We start from the raw sequence: 21,469 nt of genomic DNA, 5'->3' as shown, positions 1-21,469 counted from the left end.
CTCCCGTCTGAGCCTCCTGCGTGCTGGGATTTCAAACGTGCCCACCACGCTCGGCTACCCCATGTCTTTACACATTTGCACTTCTTTTTATAATTTTGTATATTCCTGATTTTTTACTTTTTCTTTTTCTTTTCTTTCTCCCCGTGCTAGGATCCAATCCAAACCCTTTTGCATGCTAGGCAAGTGCTCTACCACTGAGCTACATCCCCAGACCAATTTCATTTTTATTATAGAATATTTAAATATATCCACATCTAAAGCGATGGCTACAACGAAGGCCCACGTGCTTTGCAGTCCTCCTGCCTCAGCCTGCCAAGTCGCTGGGACTGTAGGTATGTGCCCCTTATGATTGAGCTTTTAATAATGACTTCTTTTTAACCGTCCACTGTCAAATTTTTGAAAATTTAATAATCTGGTCTCCTGTAGCGGCTTGACCAGTCTCCCAATCCCCCGCATCAAGCAGAGACAGATCGTAATGTTTTAATTCTTGGAAGACATTGATAGTTGGTTCCTGCAGAGGATTCCAATGGCTAAGTCCCTGGAACAATTTTAAAATATCAAGGAAGAAGGGAATCCTAAAAATGGATTGCGCTATAGACTGCCAGAATCGTAACAGCGACTGGATTGGGTCAAGATGGTAAGGAAGGGCCATTGGAACCCATCTGCCCGCGGTCGATCGTGGTCCATGGCTACACTCCACCATGGCTTACGTGTTACCACATCGATCTTGACCAGTTATGCCTGGGAGTTTTGGAATTGTAAAAGACCACCGTGAATTAAGGCGTCTGTCTATCTCCCAGCTCCTTCTGAATACTGCCCTTTCTGGAAGAGGCTAGGGGCAGCTGGCTACGGTTACTTGGTAGGATACGGGTGGTGTGCAGCTGCCATCTACAGCTTCATAGGGATGGGGAGGAGGGGGTCTTTCCCCGTGTTACTCTTTCCTAGTGATTTAGCTGTCATATCAAAATATTTAATGTTTTAATATTTTAATTCAGTAGCTATGTTTTGACATGGAGCCAGTCCTCCCAATAACCAGTATATTCTTGATAATTCTTATGATTAAATTGTAGAGACTGAATACTACTGTTTCCCAACAGGAATTCAGCATTTCCCTTTTAGAAATGCAAGTTCAAAAATAGTGTGGTTTGTCAAAACATTGTTGAATCCTTTGTAAAGGAATCATATTTGGGTCATACTAATTCCTACCCATAGCTTGCTTTAGCACATACGAGACGTTACAAAATCTGAGATGTCAAAGATTTAGAAATTTTGAGATTATTTTTTCCTCATAAAAGAAGAGCAGGTTTTATTTTTTTCTTGTTTCTTGTGTATAATTGAAATGTTATTGTTTGGAATAAATTGATTATAATGATTAATTCCTTCAATATATATTTTGAGAACTAAGTTCCAGAGGTGCTGGAATAAGTGGCTTGCGTGTATGGAACTGCTTTGGATCCATCGACGCAGACATACTCTCCTGTGCATAAATGCAGTCGATGCTGCACAGATCCAGTAATACCACACGTGTGCTCTCGCGCGGTAAGTCTGCTGCTGTGTGAAAGAATAAAAACAGAAATAAAAAGGGAGCCGTGGAAAAGATAGACGCAAATCGGAGTTGAGAACTGAGCCCGAGGAGGAGAAGATGTTACCTATAGCAAACTGTCCACAGGACCTATTGCTCGATTCCCAAAGCTGTGGCAGTGCTTCCTGAGGCCTGGGGAGATTGGGCAGGATCAGTGTTCTGACCGCGCCCTCCTTACCGCCTTCCTGACCGACGCGTGCCTTGGCCCTCCGCTGGTGGACCAGCACACCCCTGCGTCTGTCTCCTTGCTAGACTCTGGGGACAGACTCCCCTCGGTTTTAAGTTTTGATATTGCATTATGTAGAGATGAGTTTGTTTCCGTGAAAGCGCAGTGCCATCCTGTTCTGAGGAGTCACCAGGTATGAGATTCTAGAATAAGATTAAAAGCAAAAAAATGACACCGAGTTTAAGTGAATTGGAACTAGTCCTTGGGAACACACGCACCTGCTATTTCTTGGAATTCACTTTGCTGCGTCTGAATTACCCTCTCCTTCTGCAGTTTTTATGGCTTTTGTTGCTTAAGTTTCACGTGAGGAGAGTGTATGTGCAAAGGACGTATGCCCAAGTGCAGCGGGGGTGCCCCAGGGCGCGTCACGGTGCCCCAACCCCCAGGCCCTGGCGTTGACTCCATGAAGCTCAGAGGCAGGGGGTGGACTCTGGAAAATGAATTGTATTCTATTAATCTCACTTCTCTATTGGCCATACATAGAAAAACTTGGTAAATGTTTTCTTTCTGGGAATTCTGATTTTGCTATTCATTCCCTCAACTTCCCAATCATTTAGAGGTAAATTATCAGAAAAAAAACTTGGGCTATATTTGCCTGCAACAACTAACTAGGGAGTTCTCACTAAATGATCAATTCAACTGAAGATCCTAAAGCATTTGACTGAAAATATTTTTTCAGATATTAAAATATATATTTTTATTTTTTATTTTATTTATATTTTATTTTATTTATTGGTGCATTGTAATCATATATCACATTGGGATACAAGATTTGAGAGGATATACAAGCACACATCGTCCAATTAGCCCTCACCCAGCCCCCATCCCATTCCCTCCCCATCCCTGATCCCATGCTTGTTTGGTGATAAACTTTGATACATATGTTTATGTACCTCCTGCTTTTTAAAGAGGCTCCATCCTCCCCTATTCCATACCCTCTGATTGGTCACCTTAGTTGCTTCACTATAGGGCCCTTTCTATAGCTCGACCCCTTCCTGTTGCCCCTTGCCTCCTAGTTTTTGCTGATTAGGGGAAGCATTTGATTTTTATTTTCTGCGATATTTCTCTGTGCATGCCGTGTTGCAAGTACCGATCCCACTCTTGGTGACCCCAGTAGTGGCCTGGCTACCCGGTGGACTGATCCACACCTCGCTGGCTCAAGCAGCGGCCTTGCCTCATGGGAGGCCCCGATTCTGGTCTCGCTGGCTCCAATCCCGGCCTCAGAGGCCCCAGTAGCGGCCTTGACTAATGGCAGGCTCCAATGCCAGCCATTGGCCCTAGCACCGGCCTAACCCCTCGGCTGAAAATATTTTTTTGAGCAAAAAATATCAGCTGTTTTACAGGATGGTGGGGCCATACTGTGTTCGAGTAGATTGAGTGCACCTAGGACTTTGTGATCATCTAAGTAAATCGTCCTGACATGGGTACAAGAGCAAATGCCATCATGGTTATCAAAGCTGGGCATAAAAGTTTAGACATTTGACTGCCCAGGCAGTAGGGCATTTTCAATATTGTTTTCTAAAGATTAACTGTCAAAATTTAGGTCCTGTAAAGAAAGTGTTTTAAATGGCTTAGAGCATACTGCTTATTACTGATGTTTCCAGACAAAACAGCCCGCCTGTACCTTCTTTGTTTTCATTTTGGTGCTGCGGACTGAACCCAGGGCATTCTTTTTCTGAGTTATAGCCCCCACTCACTAAGTTGCTAAGCGTCTTGCTAAGTTGCTGAGGCTGGCCTTGAACCTGAGACCGCCCTGTCTCAGCCTCCCAAGTACTGGGATTATAGGCATGGGCTGTCCTACCCAGCTTTCTTATTTCTAAAAATCAAAAGCTGAAAGTTTTTTAGCATAAAATCGGAGCCCTTCTTGTTACAGAGGAGGACAGTGGACACAGGTGAGAATCTGGGCAGCCCAGTTCTGTTTTAATCTGTGTTCAAGTGTGTGCCTTACTCTTTGAAGACGTGCACTTGCACGAGCTTGTCCTCACACCAAGTGATGCCTACACACCTTCTGTGCTGTCTTGTCATCCCGGGTGACTCCTCTTCTTTTTGTGTTGAGTCAACGTGTGGCCACATTTGCAGGAGAAGACAAAGTATGTCTTCCTCAGAATCTGTCCCAATGCAGATAAATTTTGTTAAGTCGAATGAGATTGATGACCATCCCCGCTTAACACAGAGCAGAGGGAGGGAATCTAATTTTTCTCTTTTTCCACACCTCGTTTGCTGTAATGAAAATGGCGTTCTGCTTTTCGTTTCCAATAAAATGATTTTCAATATTGTTGTCTGTGACGTTTGGACAATTAGAATGCATTTCTTCAGCCTACTGGAAATGCTTTCATGCTTTTTCTTTTCGGTTTCTTCCCAGTGGCCCTATCTGTGGTTGCCTAGGAAACCACTATTGGGTTGAATTTTGTTTGCTTGGCTCTCAGACTGGCAGAGTTATGGGAAAAGTTCTTGGTTTTAGAGTTGCAAAGGTGCTACTTAAGTATTAGAAATGTTTTCTCAATATTAAAGTGTTTTATCTCCTCAACTGAAAAGCAACCGAACATGTTTGATACTAATATAAGACTAAGTAGAGGATTATTATTTTCTTTGATTACTGTGGGGATTTTGTTTGTATAAAAATCTGCAATCAGATTTGAGGTTTCAAAGTAGGCTTGTTCCAAATATAGCACTTTAATAAAAAACAAAAACACCTTATGTAAATATTTGTTTACTTCCTCAGGGAATCGGGGAATGTATTATGATTCCCCAAAAGTGCAACTATAAAGGTAAAAGCATCTCATAAACATTCATTGAGATATTAGGAGATGCAGGTTATCTTGTCCTATATTTGATGACTAGAGAAACTATTCCCTTTATATAAGCTTTTCAAATTAAAGTTAGAAGAAGCAATAATTCTTGGGTTTTGTTCTTTCTAAGTGAGCAAAAGTAAAGTTGAGAGTGTAAAATTGTGTTTTCTTAATCACCCTTGAGCTGAGTTTGGTGTCCTACAAGCTTGTTTAACACACAGACCATTTCAGGGAGATGTACGGTTGCAGAGTCAGCTACCACCACCCCTGCGGCTACTGAGCCTGCAAATGAGGGAGGAGCCGGGACTTGAACCATCACCGCCTGCAGTAGCTGCTTTATGGGACGCGCCCCGGGGTCTTGCTACAGCAGCACAGCCCTAGAGGCTCACTAGGAATGCAGAATCCCGGGCTCTGCTTTAGTCCTCCTGGGCGAGGATTTGTGTTTTCATCAAGGTCCTTTGGACCTGACCTGCAGAGCTGTCCAGTCCAGAGCTGATTCCTAGTTTTGACTGCACATTAGAGTTACCTACAGAGCTTGTAAAGACGACTGGGCCCATCCTAGGCCAAATCTTCAGGATTTCTGTCTGAGAGCCCCAGGACCAGCATTTCATATTTTACTGCCAGGTCACCTTAATGACGCTTGAAGATTTAGAACCACCAAGGTGGTTTAAGGGAGTGTCCACACTCAAGTGAGGCTGAGACCTGGCTGCCCGCTTCTGCCTAGGCCAGCTGCCGGACACGAGCGGGCTGAGACGGAGCCCTCCGGGGGACTGCTTGCTGCCAGCAACCAGAGTGCTGAGCATGTAGTCAGTACTCAGTCGATAATTGTACGGACTCAGTGAGTTCTTATGCTTCCTTTTAAAGCTCTAAGCACCATGAACATTCGTGTTCAGGATGAAATTTCATTCATGACCAAGTCAAAGTATGGAGGCGTGGGCCAGGACCCTAGCTTCAGGGCAGAGCACTTGCTAGCATCCTCAAGCCAGGGCTTCCATTCCCAGCACTGTGCGTGCTCTAACTGAGTGAATACTAAACACACACACACACATAAGCAAATCAGCTCACCAGCCGGCCTGAAGGAAGAACAGTGCTTTGTTGGAAGTTTCCCATCTGAGAGTAAGGAAGAGGTTTACCATTGTGAAGTAGAAACATACGAATTATGGACTAATCACGAAGCCACATAAGCAGAGAGTTTCACATGCGAACATTCTTTACAGGAAATCAGCTCACAAAATTACACAAAATCAGCTCATGAACTACTTGGTCTACAAGTTAGAGGAGAATATTACACTTTTATGTAGTAATATGGAGTAAAGTTTGTAATAATAAAGGAACGGGAAAATAATGTTTTTCAGAAGTTAACTTGGCAGTTACTGAAGAACTTGAATCCCTAATCAAATAATAGAAGACAAATGTGCAAGGATAGGGCACTGCGCATTTGGAGAATATATATCTTCAGTGCAATCGATAGTTCATGTTAATTTTCGAGAGACGAATTACTTGTCAGATGAAATTGATAATCTAAAAATGTAATTACATGATTGTTGAACTAAACTGGTAAAGTGGAAGTGATAGGGGGAATTTTATGCAGCTACACACATAAAATCATACACGGAGAGTTGACTTAGATTGGCTCTCAGATATTCTCACAGGACAGTCGGTATTGCGTGATGCTAAACAGGGCAAAGTTAATAGTAAAATAGAAGTGTTATTGTTGGCTTTCTGGCTGGGGGATTCAGCAGCAGCACGTGAAGCAGCAGGTCTTTGCCCTCAGCAGGAAACCCATCCTTTTTATTTATTTATTTGTCCCCGTGGGCCACCCCATATCTATAATTGTTCTTCTTTGCCAAAGAGTTTACCCTTGTACTAGTTGGGACACTCGAGGTGAAAAGAATGGGTTTGGATGGAAGTCACATTTCTGCATCTCGTGTTCATGTAGGCTCAATTTGCAATCATTTCTAAGTGGCATTTTCTTCCCTGGAGATGGAGTTTGATCAGGGAGACAGACCAGCAAGTACCAGTGCTAACCAGTGACCTGGGCGGAGGCCTGCTTCCTCTGCTCCCCTGGGCTCTTGGGCTCCTTAGGGCACTGCCCCCCCAGGCTGACCTGGAAGAGAGGGCTCTGCCGAGCTGGGCGCCGTGGCCTTCTGACTGCCTGGTCACCGCCCAGCGGGGTTGGAGCACTAGGGCTGGAGGCATTGTTCAGGGTTTCATTGGATGGCACTGGGACCCAGCCTGACCAAGGATTCTTAGTCCCTGCATTTGGCTTGGGATTTGGGGAGAGATGATGCCTTTTGTTGGGTGATGAGGGGAGGGAGCCAGGTCCGGAGGTTTAGAATCCTGAAGGCGGGTTCTAACCTCCGTGGCGTGTGTTTATAATGTGGTTCTTCCCACGGTGAGATGTATCTTCAGAAAATTGGCCTGATGATGGGAGATGGTCTTCAGTTTTCATGAAGAGTAATTATGCAAGCCGGGTGTGGTGGTGCACGCTTGTAATCCCAGCATTTGGGAGGCTGACACCCGAGGATCGCGGTTTGTGGACAGCCTCAGCTACTTAGTGAGGCCCCTTGCAACTCAGTGAGACCCGGTTTCACCAATAAAGAATAAAAAAATCGGGCTGAGGGTGTAGCTTGGAGGTAGAATTCCCCTGGGTTCCATTCCCAGTATTGCCAGAAATAAAAACCACTCAAAGAAGGAAAGATGAGAAGCCCTGGTCAGTGGATGAGGGCTTGGGTGGGGTATTTAACAGTTAAATGTGTGTGTGTGTGTGTGTGTGTGTGTGTGTGTGTGTGTGTGTGCGTGCGCGTGCGCGCGCTTTGTAGTGCTAGCACCAATTCATTATTGGATTTACCCATTTCTTCACTTCCTAAAAAGCACCTTATCCAGAGAGACAAATCAATATTTACAGTGCATCAGTGCCACAGAGGATTGCAGGTCCTGTGATGAGGGTTTACTGCGGTTTTATCCACTCTTCAAAGCTGCATAGACATCAAACAGCCTCTGCTGCTGTCCCAGCCCGGTGACATCGCACGGTCCCTCTGTGCTTTATCCAGCAACTTAATTATTGAAGATCTTCCGCCTTTGAGTTTTCTTTTAAATATTTCAGAGGAGATATACTTTGAACATCTATATATTAAATAAATCAGAATTACGAGGCTAGAGAGTTTTATGATTATCTTAGCTTGATGCGTGCCAGTTTTCCTGAAGATTGAGGCTGAGGCATCTTAGTGATGAGGACTAAGTCGCCTTCGGTGTGAAGCGCCTGTCATTCCTAATTACCGTAAGAGACACGGCGGCCCGGGGGATTGGGGCTGCGGAGGTAGCCATCCTGATGGCTGGGCAGTCGCGGGAAGAGCGTCCTCGTGGCACCCGAGTCCTCCCTGGCACAGCAGGCGCGGTGGTCGCCTCCCTCCTGTGGCGGTGGGGCCGCGCCTGACCCAGGGCTTTGGCTCCGCACTTTGTGACAAGGTGGTTGTTCTTGTGTCTCTTCCCGTATAACCAGTGCACTGCGCCCACAGACTGTGACCTTTGTGGCCCTGGCTCTCGTGCCTGCTTAGTCTCCGCTGTCACCTGGAACAAATTCCTCAGCCTTTGGGAGCAGCTGCTGATGCTCCTGCTTTGAAACACATTTTTTTAGTTTGTTGCTCATGAGTCGCTCTTAATACGATGCTTGGTGATGGTCCCGGTGAGGGGTGTACGAGCACACATGGATTTGCAGGTTCTTAGCATTAGAGCGCTCTACCTGCCCCAGCAGGAAAGCCCTGACCTTATAGGCTGGGGACCGAGATCTGGAGACGGGAGCCCCCGAGCCAGGGTCAGGGCTAAGCTAGTGCCCTCAGCGTGTGGTCTGCAGGTCCTTAGATGTCACCGAGAGCGCTCAGGGAGCTCAGAGGCAGAACGGCCTGCAAGATATCAGTAAACACGTCCTGGGGCTGAGGGTGCGATCGTGCCAACGCCGATGGCTGACGGGCACGAGGCCCTGGGTTCTCTGCCCAGCACCGCAGAGAGACAGACACCAGCTCTGTGCTGTTGACGGGTCCGTGTCTGCACCAGTGTTGCAGGCCCCGGGGGTAAAGCTCTGCCCACTTGGCACTGACTGATAGACTGTAGCAGCAAGTACATCCTGCCCACCTCCCAAACACACACACACACACACACACACACACACACACACACACACACACACACACACACACGAGTTTTTGAACACCACGCTATTCCTGAGCTGGAGGGAGGCAACGTCCGCTTGGCCTGGAGCACGTGGATTTTCAGTGTTTCCTGACAGTGGGGAGTGGGTGAAGCTTTCCTGCTGTGTGTGGAGGAGTGGGCCCCTGCGAAGAAACGCTGTGGGCTGGTTGAATGCAAGCACGTGTCGTTTTTATTTTCTTTTTAAAATGGATCGCTATTTTTCTCTGAAAGGGCAGAAAGACTATGGTGGAGGGCGACTGGGAATCTGGCAGAGGGCTCAAGGAGGTGACATGTGCCTGTCCGTCACGGCGCACAGCTGGCACTGTTCTTGCCAAAGATAAAGTCCAAACTTTCCAGCCAGGCGTGGTGGCGCGCACCTGTGATCCCAGTATTTGGGAGGCTGAGACAGGAGGATCGCAGGTTGGAGGACAGCCTCAGAAAGTAGCAAGACTCTCGGCTACCTAGCAAGACTGTTTCAAAATACAGGGCGTAGGGAGCCCCAAGAGAGTGTGCATGGGCATCGTCGTCACATGGTTTACCCGAGAGACTATATTGCGTGGATGACGCACGAGAACTAGAGAACTCGGGGTGTAGCTTGGAGGTAGAATGCCTCGGGGCTCAATGTTTAGTGAAGGATAGATTTGGGGTGCTTTTATTCCACTGTGACCATGACAGGCTCCTCTCACGAGATCAGCGGAGGTCTCGGCACAGCTGATTCTCTGGTGTGAGAGGTGTCCACATTTAGAAAATGCACATAGCTCAGTAAGTAATATTTTTCCAAATGTAGAATTCTTCATGGGTAGGAAGATCCATTCAAAGTGTGAGGTAGCCGAGTAGATTTTAATGTAAAAGAGAAAGTTCCTATTCCTGTTGCAGCCGGCCTTTGAGAAACGACGCTTTGTGAAGTGTGGAGGTTAAAGAGCAGTAGCCGCGTCCTGCAAGGGACTAAGATGTTGTGACCTCTCTGATCTTCCTTCCTTCCTTCCTTCCTTCCTTCCTTCCTCCTTCTTCTCTCTCCTTCTTCCTTCCTTCCTTCCTTCCTTCCTTCTTCCTTCCTCCTTCCTCCTTCCTTCCTTCCTTCCTTCTTCCTTCTTCCTTCCTTCCTTCCTTCCTTCCTTCTTCCTTCCTTCCTTCCTTCCTTCCTCCTTCCTTCCTTCTTCCTTTCTTCCTTCCTTCCTTCCTTCCTTCCTCCTTCCTTCCTTCCTTCCTTCCTTCTTCCTTCCTTTCTTCCTTCCTTCCTTCCTCCTTCCTTCCTTCCTTCCTTCCTCCTTCCTTCCTTCCTCCTTCCTCCTTCCTTCCTTCCTTCCTCCCTCCTTCCTCCCTCCCTTCCTTCCTTCTTCCTTCCTTCCTTCTTCCCTCCTTCTTCCTTCCTTCCTCCTTCCTTCTTCCTTCCTTCCTCTTTCCTTCCTTCCTCCTTCCTTCTTCCTTCCCTCTTCCTTCCTCCTTCCTTCCTCCTTCCTTCCTCCTTCCTTCCTCCTTCCTTCCTCCTTCCTTCCTCCTTCCTTCCTTCCTCCCTTCCTTCCTTCCTCCTTCCTTCCTTCTTCCTTCCTTCTTCCTTCCTTCTTCCTTCCTTCTTCCTTCCTTCCTTCCTTCCTTCCTTCTTCCTTCCTTCCTTCCTTCTTCCTTCCTTCTTCCTTCCTTCCTCCTTCCTTCCTTCCTTCCTTCCTCCTCCCTTCCTCCTTCCTTCCTTCTTCCTCCCTTCCTCCTTCCTTCCTCCTTCCTTCCTTCCTTCCTTCCTCCCTCCTCCCTTCCTCCTCCCTTCCTCCTTCCTTCCTTCCTTCCTTCCTTCCTTCCTTCCTTCTTCCTTCCTCCTTCCTTCCTTCCTTCCTCCTTCCTTCCTTCTTCCTTCCTTCCTTCTTCCTTCCTTCCTTCCTTCCTTCCTTCCTTCTTCCCTCCTTCTTCCTTCCTTCCTTCCTTCCTTCCTTCCTTCCTCCTTCCTTCCTCCTTCCTTCCTTCCTCCTTCCTTCCTTCCTTCCTTCCTTCCTTCCTTCCTTCCTTCCTTCCTTCCTTCTTCTTTCTTTGCTGAGGATGGAACCCAGGCATTCTATGACTCTGAGCTACACTCCTGGTCCTATTTTTTAGTCTTTATAATTTTTGAAACGGGGTCTCACTGAGTTGTGAGGGGCATTGCTAAGTGAGGCTGTCCGCAAACTGCGATCCTCCGGTCTCCGCTTCCCGAATGCTGGGATTACAAGCGTGCGCCACCACGCCCGGCTTCTGACTATTTTTTTATGAAGTTATTTTACCTCATATTCTTTAGTAGATTGTAGCAAAGCCAGAAGAATCCACATGCCTTTTATTAAGCAGAACCTAGCAGACAGGCACATTCTCCCCGTCAATACACTTTGTTTTGTAAAATAGCTTCTATAAACTTCTGTTGTTGATGTTAACATCTAATGGGTTTATTACTGTTGTTTTACAGTGCATAAATATTTTAAATTCTCTCGTTCTCCCTTGCAGAATGGCAGTAGCACCAGCTGTATCTTGTGTAATTCAAGGTGCTTGGGTTCCTGAGATAGTTGGAAACACTGGCGTAGGCCCATTCCCTTTGGGCCTGCTTTATTATCTTACACGTGTACTCCCCCTTTTAACCAACAGACTTGTATCCTTCTCCCGTCTGAGTGTTTCTGAGGTTTGGAGCCGTCAGTGAGAGGCAAGTTGTGTAGGTTTTAGGCACTTTCTTCCACGCACCCATTGAAATGGCGCCGTGAGTTCAATCGTAGATGATGTCTCGGTGCGTATAATTCTTTTTTGAAAACAACAAAATTCTTTCCCCCTATAAAACTGAAATCGGCGTTGACATCCACTGGTAGCTAGATTGCAATTTGTTACACGTTGCTGAGTGGCAGAACTTACTTCGTGGTCGGTGTAGTGGCCGAGCACATGGGCAGGAGCCTCAGGTTTCCACTGGGACGTTGTTTTGTGACTCTCTGTTCTCCAAGGCGCCTCTGAGCCCCAGCCTACTCACCTGTGCAGTGAGTCACACATGGCTAACCATTTAAGTTATTATCTAAATGCCAGGTACCATTTAAATAATATTAGATCCCTCCAGGTTAAGGTATTATTCCCAATGCAGTGTCCTTAAACTTGTGTCTGTGTAAACTGGGTCAAAATACCTCGGAGTTTTTATGCAACCATAAAACCAAGAAGAAATTACAAACCCATCCAAACCCAAATGGGCTCCATCATGGAGAGAGGTGATGATGTCTTGCTGAGCCTAAATCTTTGACATCATGAACACAGGCTCCTGCTGGGTTCTCTTCTCTTTTAACAAAATTATATTTAATTGGCACATGGTAATTGTATGTATTTACAGGCCACAGTGCGCTACTTCCTTCTGTACACAGAGTGCGATGGCATAGACACGGGGTGTCGTGTGTAACCAGCACATCTGTCTTCTCACGAACTCATCATGTTGCATGGGGGATGTTTAATTTCCTCCCTCCCTCCCTTGTGTGTGTGTGTGTGTGTGTGTGTGTGTGTGTGTGTGTGTGTGTGTGTGTGTGTGTTTTGCTGGGGATTGAAACCAGGAAGGGCATTCTACCTCTGAGCTACATCCCCAGCCCTGTTTTATTTTTCTTAATATTTCTGTTTTGAAACAAGGTCTCCCTAAGTCGCGGAGGGCCTCACTGAGTAGCTGTGGCTGGCTATGAACCTGCCATCTTGTCTCGGCCTCCCCAGTCCTGAGATAACAAGCCTGAGTCCCCACGCCTGGCCTGGCTGGTTTCACTAACCTAGTGTGGGGTCGTCTTACCTGGGCTGGTGTAGGCTGCTCCTGTGTATTCCAGTGAGCTCTTCAAACTCTAAGAACACCTGGATTCAACGTCACTCTGTCCCTGAGGTGACAACCAGCTGCTTGCTTCTCTTATTATCAGCCTGGCTGTCAACTCTCAGACCCCTTCCTGACTTTGATAATAGATGCAGATGTCCACGTCCACTCTAAATCTGCACAGAGGTATGCAGAGAAAAGACCCAGACTATATTTTTTTTATTGATTTCACCAAAATGGAAACATGCTTTTGTGGCGGAAGCACTCGCAGGCCGGCTGCCTGGTGGACCGTCTCCCCGCGGCCTTCCCTCGCTGTTGATAGAAATACCGCTGGGTGCTCGGCCCCTTGCCTACCCGGCGCAGACGCCCTTCCTCGGGCTGTGGAAGCCCCTCATCTCTCAACCCCTTGCCCTGCAGCCACACTTTATTCAGAAAAGCCCCGGACACATCAAGAGGAGAGAGAGCAGGATGTATTTTTTTGTGTTTCACACAAGCCAGTTAAAGACGGTGTTCTTGTCTGGTCATAGGGAGAGTCTGTTGGAATCACCCATCTAACAGAAAGCATGGCTGCAGCCTGATCTCCCCAGGAAATTACAAACACCAGCATGTGAGCTGCCCTGTCGTGGCCAAGCAACTCACTGCGATTATAAGCCCTGGGTTTACTTGGGGGTGGAATAGGCTTTTATGTGCTTGTTAGAGGTAGTGGGTGGTGGACACTGCTTTTGGTCTTTATGCCTGTCCCTCTCTAGTGAGCTGTGTTCCATTTAGACTGGAGTACAGGGCGGGGCAGGCGGGGACTGAGCCACTTAACCCCCGGTCATTAACCCTGTAATTGAAAAATAGAACCATATCCAAGCAACGTTATAGTAATTGTCCAAAATATCTTAGTGCCCCCCCATTTTCACTACTTTTTTTTGCTTAAATTTTTCATTGATGACTCTGGGAATAATTTTGCTGCTTCTTGGGAGAGAACTTTCCATCTAATAAGAGCACTGTAATATAACATGCATAGATTCTTAAATGGCATGGTTGGGAACTTGTTCTGAGAATGACTGCACAGTTCTTATTCTTGTTTTTATTTATTTATTATTTGAGGTGCAAATTATAAGCGGTGATGGCTGTCACAGGTGTTTACACACAGTGAAAAAGCTAGAAACCATCCTTTCTAATTTTCGTGTATGCGCTTCTCCTTGCCAATGAAGATAACACTAATAATATCACAGCGTGGACGCAGATGTTCAGTGCGGTGTGAGTGATTCGCATAAGCCTGCTCTTTGCTGGTGATTTCTGATTTGGAGGCTGTTGGATTGACAGAGGTTTGTATATCGAGTTCAGGCAGTTCAGAGCCTGTCTCTGGGTCGACAAGGATCCTTGTCCACACCACTGACCAGCGCATCCAAGTGTTTCTCAGAGGGAGTGAGCTTACCACGTCATGGTTAAAAACATCTTTTTAGAGTTGTTTTTATTAATTTTCTTAAGTAAGCATTTGACTCGAATTTTGGTTCTTGACACCAGATTGCCCAGCATTTAATCTGGGTTTTGTCTCAAGTTTCCTGTTTTCGAGTAACTCCATCAGGGAGGGGGCTCTTCAAGCTCTTGAGGATTCTTGCAAGTCTTACTCTTCTTTCTGCTGTTTGTAGTTCTTTACTTTTCTCTCAAACGTTTGACTTGTATTTTTGGTCTTAAAAATATCTTCTACATAATTGCATCTAAATCTCGTGCCTTACGCTTCTTTGGTTTCGAGTGACTTTTCCTTCCGAGTCTGCCTGGGGGCCCAGGAGTCTTATCCTTCTTTCTGCTCTTAGAATTTCGTTCTTCTCTGATCCTGTCTACCAAGAAGTTCTCAGAGCTGCCAATGCCGATGCTGGCCTGAATTTGTTATTGGTTCTGTTACCAGCAAACTCTTCTTCTGTGTGACACAGTTGCTAACCTACTGTCTTTTCCGTAGCGTGTATGTGAGTTCATAGAACCGCCAGAGACCTCCTGCATCTTAGCACAGCGCTGTGCACGGTCCAGTTTCTTAAGGATAAATAGATTTGTGCTGTGTATTCTCTTGTAATATTTTATTGAACAAAAGAATTATTTTATTCAACAAAATATTTATAGACTAGGCAAACATTGCCTAAGTCCTGTATTTTTAATTCAGTAGATTCAACTAAAAGTTAAATCTGTTCTTAGGTTTCCTTTTAAATTACACGCTTATTTAGGAATGCAGGGCTAAGGAGCATTAACGATTGGCACTTTTTTGTGTGCGGACTCGGCACGGCGTCCTGTTATCTTCTTTGGTTCTCCCAGTACCTCGAGGTTAGGGCAACTCTTCCAGAGCCCCACAGGTAACCCCCAAACGATGCCCTGACACCCTCTCTAGAGCTAGCACCTCCCGCATCTCTTTAACCACAGAGCTCAGAGAAGCCAGTGGAAGTTGTATTTAGCGTCCTGACCCTCTGTCCACCTCTGCCTCCCTTTTGGTATACTGAGGATTGAATCCACGGGTGCTCTTCCTCTACCTACACCTCTATGTCTTTTATTTGGAGACAGAGTCTTGCTAAGTTCCCAGGCTGGTCTGGAGCTGGTGATCCTCCTGGCACCGTGTCCAGAGTGGCCTGAGGTCAGGCTGGGCCCCTCTGCCCCTTTCAAGGGGCGTCATGGCGGTCTCTAGTCTTCGATGCCTTGCCTGTATGTCTCCGTCCGTACGGTTTTCTGACGTCCGGGCCTCGTTTTCAAGCACGGTGTCTTGTGTGTTCACAGATATGCCTCTGCACGTCCGGCGGAGCAGCGACCCCGCTCTCATTGGCCTCTCCACGTCCATCAGCGACAATAACTTTTCCTCTGAGGAGCCGTCCAGGAAGAACCCCACGCGCTGGTCAACGACAGCCGGCTTCCTCAAGCAGAACTCTGCAGGCAGCCCCAAGCCCTGTGGCAGGAAGGTAACACCTCGCAGTGTGTGTGTGTGTGTGTGTGTGTGTGTGTGTTACAGGGATTAAACACAGAGCTGTCCCTGTTCTGTTGGTTAGCTGCTCAGTGAGCAGCGTGGAAGACTTGACAAGCATCCTTCAGTGTAGGCAGTAAATTAGCACAGTGTGTAATGAGATACGGAAATCATGCCACGCCCGTCATTGTCAGGATGGATGTCGCTTGGGATTCGCTTGGTTTCTCCTTTGTATCTGTGTAAAATTGCCTGGGAAATATTTTAAAATTTTATTTTGCATTTTAACATACTTTTCCTGCTAGTTCAAGCAAAAAACTTAATTCGTTTAATAAGCTTCAATAGGGAACAATGTATTAGGAAAATACTGTGTACTTTAATACTTTAGTTTTTTATTTATTTATTTTTTTAGTTAGGGATTTAACTGTTAGGGCCAAACTCGTCCTGAAATATTTTGTTCTCATAAATTCTATGAGGGACCACATTGGACTGATTTCTTGTTAAGATCACCTTGAAATTTTAGAGGATTTAATCAGGCAGTAGACGAAGAAGCAGAACCCAGTTTTTAAATAAGCCTTCTCTTCTGAATTTACATGGATATTCACAAGCGTATAAACAAGTCACGTTTGCAGGGTTTTTTTTTTTTGTTGTTTGTTTGTTTTTTTTTTTTTTTTTTTTTTTTGGTGGTACTGGGGTTCCTGGAAACCCTTCTACCTTCGGGTTACATGGCCAGACCTATTTTATATGTTTATTTGCAAACAGGGTCTCTTAAGCCAGCGAGGCTGGTTTCGAACCTGCAAGATCCTCCTGTGTCCGCCTCCCAAGCACGGGGATTACAAGCGTGCGCCACCACGCCCAGCCTATGTTTGCAGTTTTAAGCAATCCATTTGAAGCCCGGTTTGGGGAGGTTGAAGGGTGCAGGGCCCCAGGTGAGAGGGTGTGGTTTCCAGCGTCTTGGGGTTGTGAGCAAGCCAGTTTCACTTGCAGCAAACACAACCAGCTCTTTTAATTTTTAAAATTTTTTCTAAAATTTATTTTCGTCTGACATTGAGAATTGATCTTAGGAGCATTCTACCACTGAGCTGAACCCCCAGCACAACTACTTTAATTCGAAACAGGGTCTCACAAAGTTGCAGAGGGCCTCACTAAGTAGCTGAAACTGGCCGAGAACCTGCGATCCTCCTGTCTCAGCCTCCCAAGTACTGGATTACAGCGTAAGCCACCACACCCAACTCTTGCCAGCTCTTAACACATCTCCACCATGAACGGACCGCATGCTTAGAGATCCTGTTGCACAAAAACACGGAGTAAAATTCCATCGTGTACATAGGGAGAAAATGGAACACAGGAGGAACTCTAGACGGAGATGCTGTAGATGAGCAAATAAGGACCCCCCTGAGGGGAGGGGAGGGGAGAGGGGAACTCCCTGATGTACAAGATGCACGCTCACCAACATAAGGAGGCTAGTCACTAACCCGAACGTGAGCGGGAGGGAATCGGGAAGGGCTCATCGGGTGATGTGCGCATGGATACCTCTACCATCTTGTACTCCATTAGTATGACTACAGTGCACCAATGAAAATTAAAACACACTGGGCGGGCCAACAGAGCATGTCCCCAGGCAGCCTGGAGCAGCTGTGAGGACTGTCCTGCACCAGCGGCCTGCCATTAGGACAGATGTGCTGCCACGCCCACTCCAGCCTGCCCATCTTCCAGGTGTTCAGACCTTGCAGGCAGGGCCAAGACACCACCCTTTGCCCACCACCATTTGTGTCCAGCCTGGAGGGGCACCTGGCAGTGGGGCTCTGCCTCCAGCCTCTGAGCACAGGACATCAGGAGAGGGCGCAGGTGCTTACGGCCAGTTAACCTGCCCACTCCATTCCCAGGGTTGAAAATGACACGTGTCTGTCATTGTGAGACACTGGGGAAACTGGTAGAGAACCACAAAATAATGTTATCCCTGGTTTCCAAACCCAGCAACAACCATCAGTAGAACAGAGGGCAAGAACAAGACTCAGCCTTCCAGGCGCCCTTAGTCACCTGCCTCCTGGAACTGGGCCCCACTGCCTGCAGTCCACCATCTCCTCAGAAGGCCATGAAATTCCTCACCCCGATGAGGTCAAGGTGTCATGATGCAGGTGCCCCGCCGCCGAGCCCCACTGCCCTGAGGACAAGCCTTCTCCAAAGGCGCCTTCGGGTGCTACATTTCCCACCCAGGACACTTGGTTATAAGAGGATTTCTCATCTTTATATTTGGGAAGGAGTTTGTTAGAGAGATGCCCATGCTGGGCAGGCACAAAACATTAAACATATGCCTTCCCGTGGGGTCCGCGAGGACTCACCCATGCTGGGTAAGCTTAAGAGGTTACACGTTCCCCTCAGTCTTTCTTACATAACACGGGCATACATTTGTGAAATGTGCAGCCTTGTGACTCGTTGACCCTTAATGGTTAAAGTAAGTGATATTTTCAAATACCCGATGAACATAGTTGGTGCCTTAGATTCTGCCAGACTGAATTAGCAAACAGATTTATTTTGTAGAGCTGGGGATGGAACCCAGGGACATTTCTACCACCAAGCTACACCCTCAGCGCTATTTTATTTTTATTTTGAAACAGTCTTGCTAGGTTGACAAGAGTCTCAATATTTGCTAAGGTTGTCCTCATACCTCTGATCCTCCTATCTCAGCCTCCCAAGTACTGGGATTACAGGCGTGTGCCACCACCTCCAGCTCCACAATTCGTTTTAGAACCATGTTACCAATCATTTTAAATCTCATTTTTGGGCACGCTAGCTCCGTTCGGACGTGTGTGAGCATATGCCATCACTCCTGGGCTCTCAGTGGCAGTACCTCCGTGCCTCTCTGACGTGTCAGGGCAGCATAAGCAGAATGTGAAGACGCTGCCCAGCAGGAGCTTGCAGAGCCCAGGCCTCCACGGGCTTTTGGATTTCTTAAAAAGTGTTGGTACTTTTATTTGGAGGTGAGCTATAGCGGCCAGGGAGTCCGGCTTTCATCAGACTCCCTGGGACATTGCCCGCCTCTGCATCCAGTGTTGGTGGAGCACCACCTTCGCGCGTGTCTTAAAGGGCACTTTCTCCTACTTCTCACGGAAAGCTAGGTACTGCATTTCCATTTGAGATGTCTCATGTATCTAATATTTCATCTCGGGGAAGAGGATCTCAGCCAGTGTGAATGCTGACATCAGTTGGCCACCTCTGTGCCTCTGTGACTGAGGGTCCAGCGAGTCCACAGAGAGCCTTTGACTCGCCGCGTCTGGAAAGATTGGCGACGCACGTGGCAGGATTGAGGCCGGAGGATGGAGACTGTTTCCACTGCGCAGTTGACCCCCGCCGCGGCTCTGTCCCCTGCAGAGTGACGGACGTTGCTTTCCTAACTTAAGTACCCCTTCCCCTAAAATAACGAGACTTAGGTAGATTCAGAAAATGGCGTGTTGACAAATTTCCAACAGAGAGTGTTACCAGGCGGGGGGAAGCAGAAGATAGAGAACAGATTGCGTCGGCATCATTAGCTTTAAAAAAAAAAATCACAGAAACCCTGGAATATTTCTTACCCCCTGGGCTTATTATTTCTGTTTGATCTACTCACTGGGCATGTTTGGTGTCTCCTAGCACCCCAGATCCCCCTCCCTCTGGGAGAGATGCTCGTAGTTACAGCTCTGTCGTCTCTCCTTTCTATTCGTCAAGTGAGCTCCTTCTAAGTTTGGAAAGTTTCTTGTTGTTGTGCTGTGGATCCAACTCAGTACCTTGCTTAGAAATTTTTTTATAGACATCTCCTATGGTATGTTTTAAGGGCCCCAAACATTTTTTCTCCACTGGTGGTAATACTGCTTCTGTTTTTACTTAGCACATAATGGAAGCCGCGCAGAGGAATGTGGTCATTTGACATCCTGAGTAAGACTGGCGTAGACATCTCAGTATCGTTAACTCCAGCACTTCTGCAGAGCTCAGCTCCACACTATCCGTACGGATGCTGGCTGTCCTTACTGCGAATGAGGAATTGTCTTGCAGTATAGTTAAATTTCTAGCAAATCCCCCTAATTTCTGTTGTTTTGAGAGACATTTCCCATGTCTCATAAAGATGATAGCTTGCGTAGTGTTCTATCACGGGTTAAGCTTTTTATACTTGGTGTTTATTAACTTTATTTCCTGAGCTTTCTGTTGTTTGACATTTATATTTTTGCGAATTTTGTTTGCTCTTATAAAGTAACCTTTACACGTGCCCTTCAGAGACTATCCTTATATATCAATTGATGCTGACATCTCTGAATATTTTCTTAGACTAGATTTCTGGAGTAGACTTATTTGATCAAGGAGATGAGTACTTTCAAAGCCATTGCTGATTGTTTCAGGTAAATTCATGAATAATAAAATGTAAGTTACACGTGATGTATAAAGCACTATGAGAAGTCCCAGACAGGTTACAGGTGCGGTTTCGGGTGTGTGTGAAGAAAAGGAATTCACTTTTTTTTATTCGTGGGTTCCGGAGTTGGCTGTCTTACCAGACTTCAATGCTTCTATTTGAGCATGTATTAGAATTACCTGTGATATTTTAAGAGAGAAAACACTCAGGCTTTTTACCCGCTACAGAAAACGCGTTTGTGTTTCTTACGCTTTTCCATTGAGGCCAGGGCTCAGTCTCTCCTGCTGACACCTCAGATCCAGCTGAAATGGGCAGGTGTACACGCTTGCATCTTACGAAAGGGCAAGCGGGAGTCAACCAGGTATTTCAAGATATCTTCTTTGTAGACCTTTATTTTTGGAAATCATAGAATGGAATTGGGAATATTTATTGCATGTGGTGGTGTGACATTTCACCTCTCTTCATTTTGGGATTGCACAAATTTATCATTTTCAAATGAAACTCAATTAAAATTAGTTTGAGTGTTTAAAAGGACTTATAACTCATGGAAATATTGGCTTTTCCTATCGGCGTAGAACCAGAATTGCAGACTTAATTCTAGAGAGAAAAGCTGTGATGCTCACGGTCTTTCTGGCACACGGTGTTTCTGCATCCCCTCCCCCCAGTTCACTAGGATACACCCATTCGTGGTCCAGACACAAGTCCCAGGCTCAGCAGTGAGGTCACAAACCCTCATTCACAGTCACGGCACCTCCAGAAGGTGTGGGCACTGTTTCATTGTGAGCGAGAGGTTTATAGCTACTGTGCACACCATCGGTTAATAAATAATACCCAGCCCAAGTGCACTACTTCTCTAAGTAGCTTCTTACGTGTTTGCTTATTTATTATGCAATGATATTCTACACTTTAGCGCGCTCTCTCCTCTGTTCCCATTTCAACACCTGTTTTCCTGGTCTATGCTTCTCCTGTTTTATTTTTCATGGTTCTAGGGACTGAACCCAGAGGCATTCTCCCTCCAAGCTACACCCCAGCCCAGTTTATTTTGATGTTTGGAACAGCGTCTCTCTGGGTTGATGAGAGTCTCACTACTTGCTGAATCTGTCCTCGAACCTGCAGTTCTCCTGTCTCAGCCTCTCTAGCACTGGGATGTAAGCCAGGCACATCATGTCTGCCCTGACTTATTTTTTTCTAGCACATAAGCCCAATTGTCATGTTGGTAGATTTGAAAATACTATTTTACTTTTAAACTAGTGCCTTTGACCAGTTGTTCCTTGAGGGGAAAATTTTTTTCTCTTTGGTCATTCGTGAGTCAGGCACAGCTGCCAGCGTTACAGTGACTGTCCCAAATCCCAAAGGGTGAGCCGAGATGGTTCTTAAAGCCAAACATTCCCTCTTTGGCAGACCTATAGCTGTGTTTAATTTTCTGCAGCATTAGCTTCGAGGGAGACCCAGCTGAGACCTGGATCTTAGACTACTCTGCTGAAACATTTGTATTTTCTGTTCAATGTCTCGAAAGCCATGAATTTTACCCTTCTCTTTTACATGTTAAAAGACTTTAAATTGCACACAGTGAATTCCTGCTTTTAGTCAGCGGTGGTTCTGATCATT

At 46.3% G+C, this 21,469-nt stretch overlaps 1 protein-coding gene across 15 annotated transcripts in view; it reads left to right on the top strand.

Annotated features, from left to right (window-relative positions):
- The window catches only part of PARD3 (par-3 family cell polarity regulator), a gene marked incomplete at both ends in the record, with an annotated part of 556,932 nt that overhangs the window by 228,415 nt on the left and 307,048 nt on the right, over positions 1-21,469 (top strand). For all 15 annotated transcript variants that reach the window (XM_080716979.1, XM_080716980.1, XM_080716978.1 and 12 more), the window contains one exon: positions 15,303-15,481. In XM_080716979.1, coding sequence (XP_080573105.1) covers positions 15,303-15,481 — 179 coding nt within the window. The remainder of the gene's footprint in view (positions 1-15,302; positions 15,482-21,469) is intronic.

Source organism: Muscardinus avellanarius (genome assembly GCF_963383645.1).
Source record: "Muscardinus avellanarius genome assembly, chromosome: 20".
NCBI lineage: Eukaryota > Metazoa > Chordata > Mammalia > Rodentia > Gliridae > Muscardinus > Muscardinus avellanarius.
This window is presented reverse-complemented; position numbering and strand designations above follow the sequence as displayed.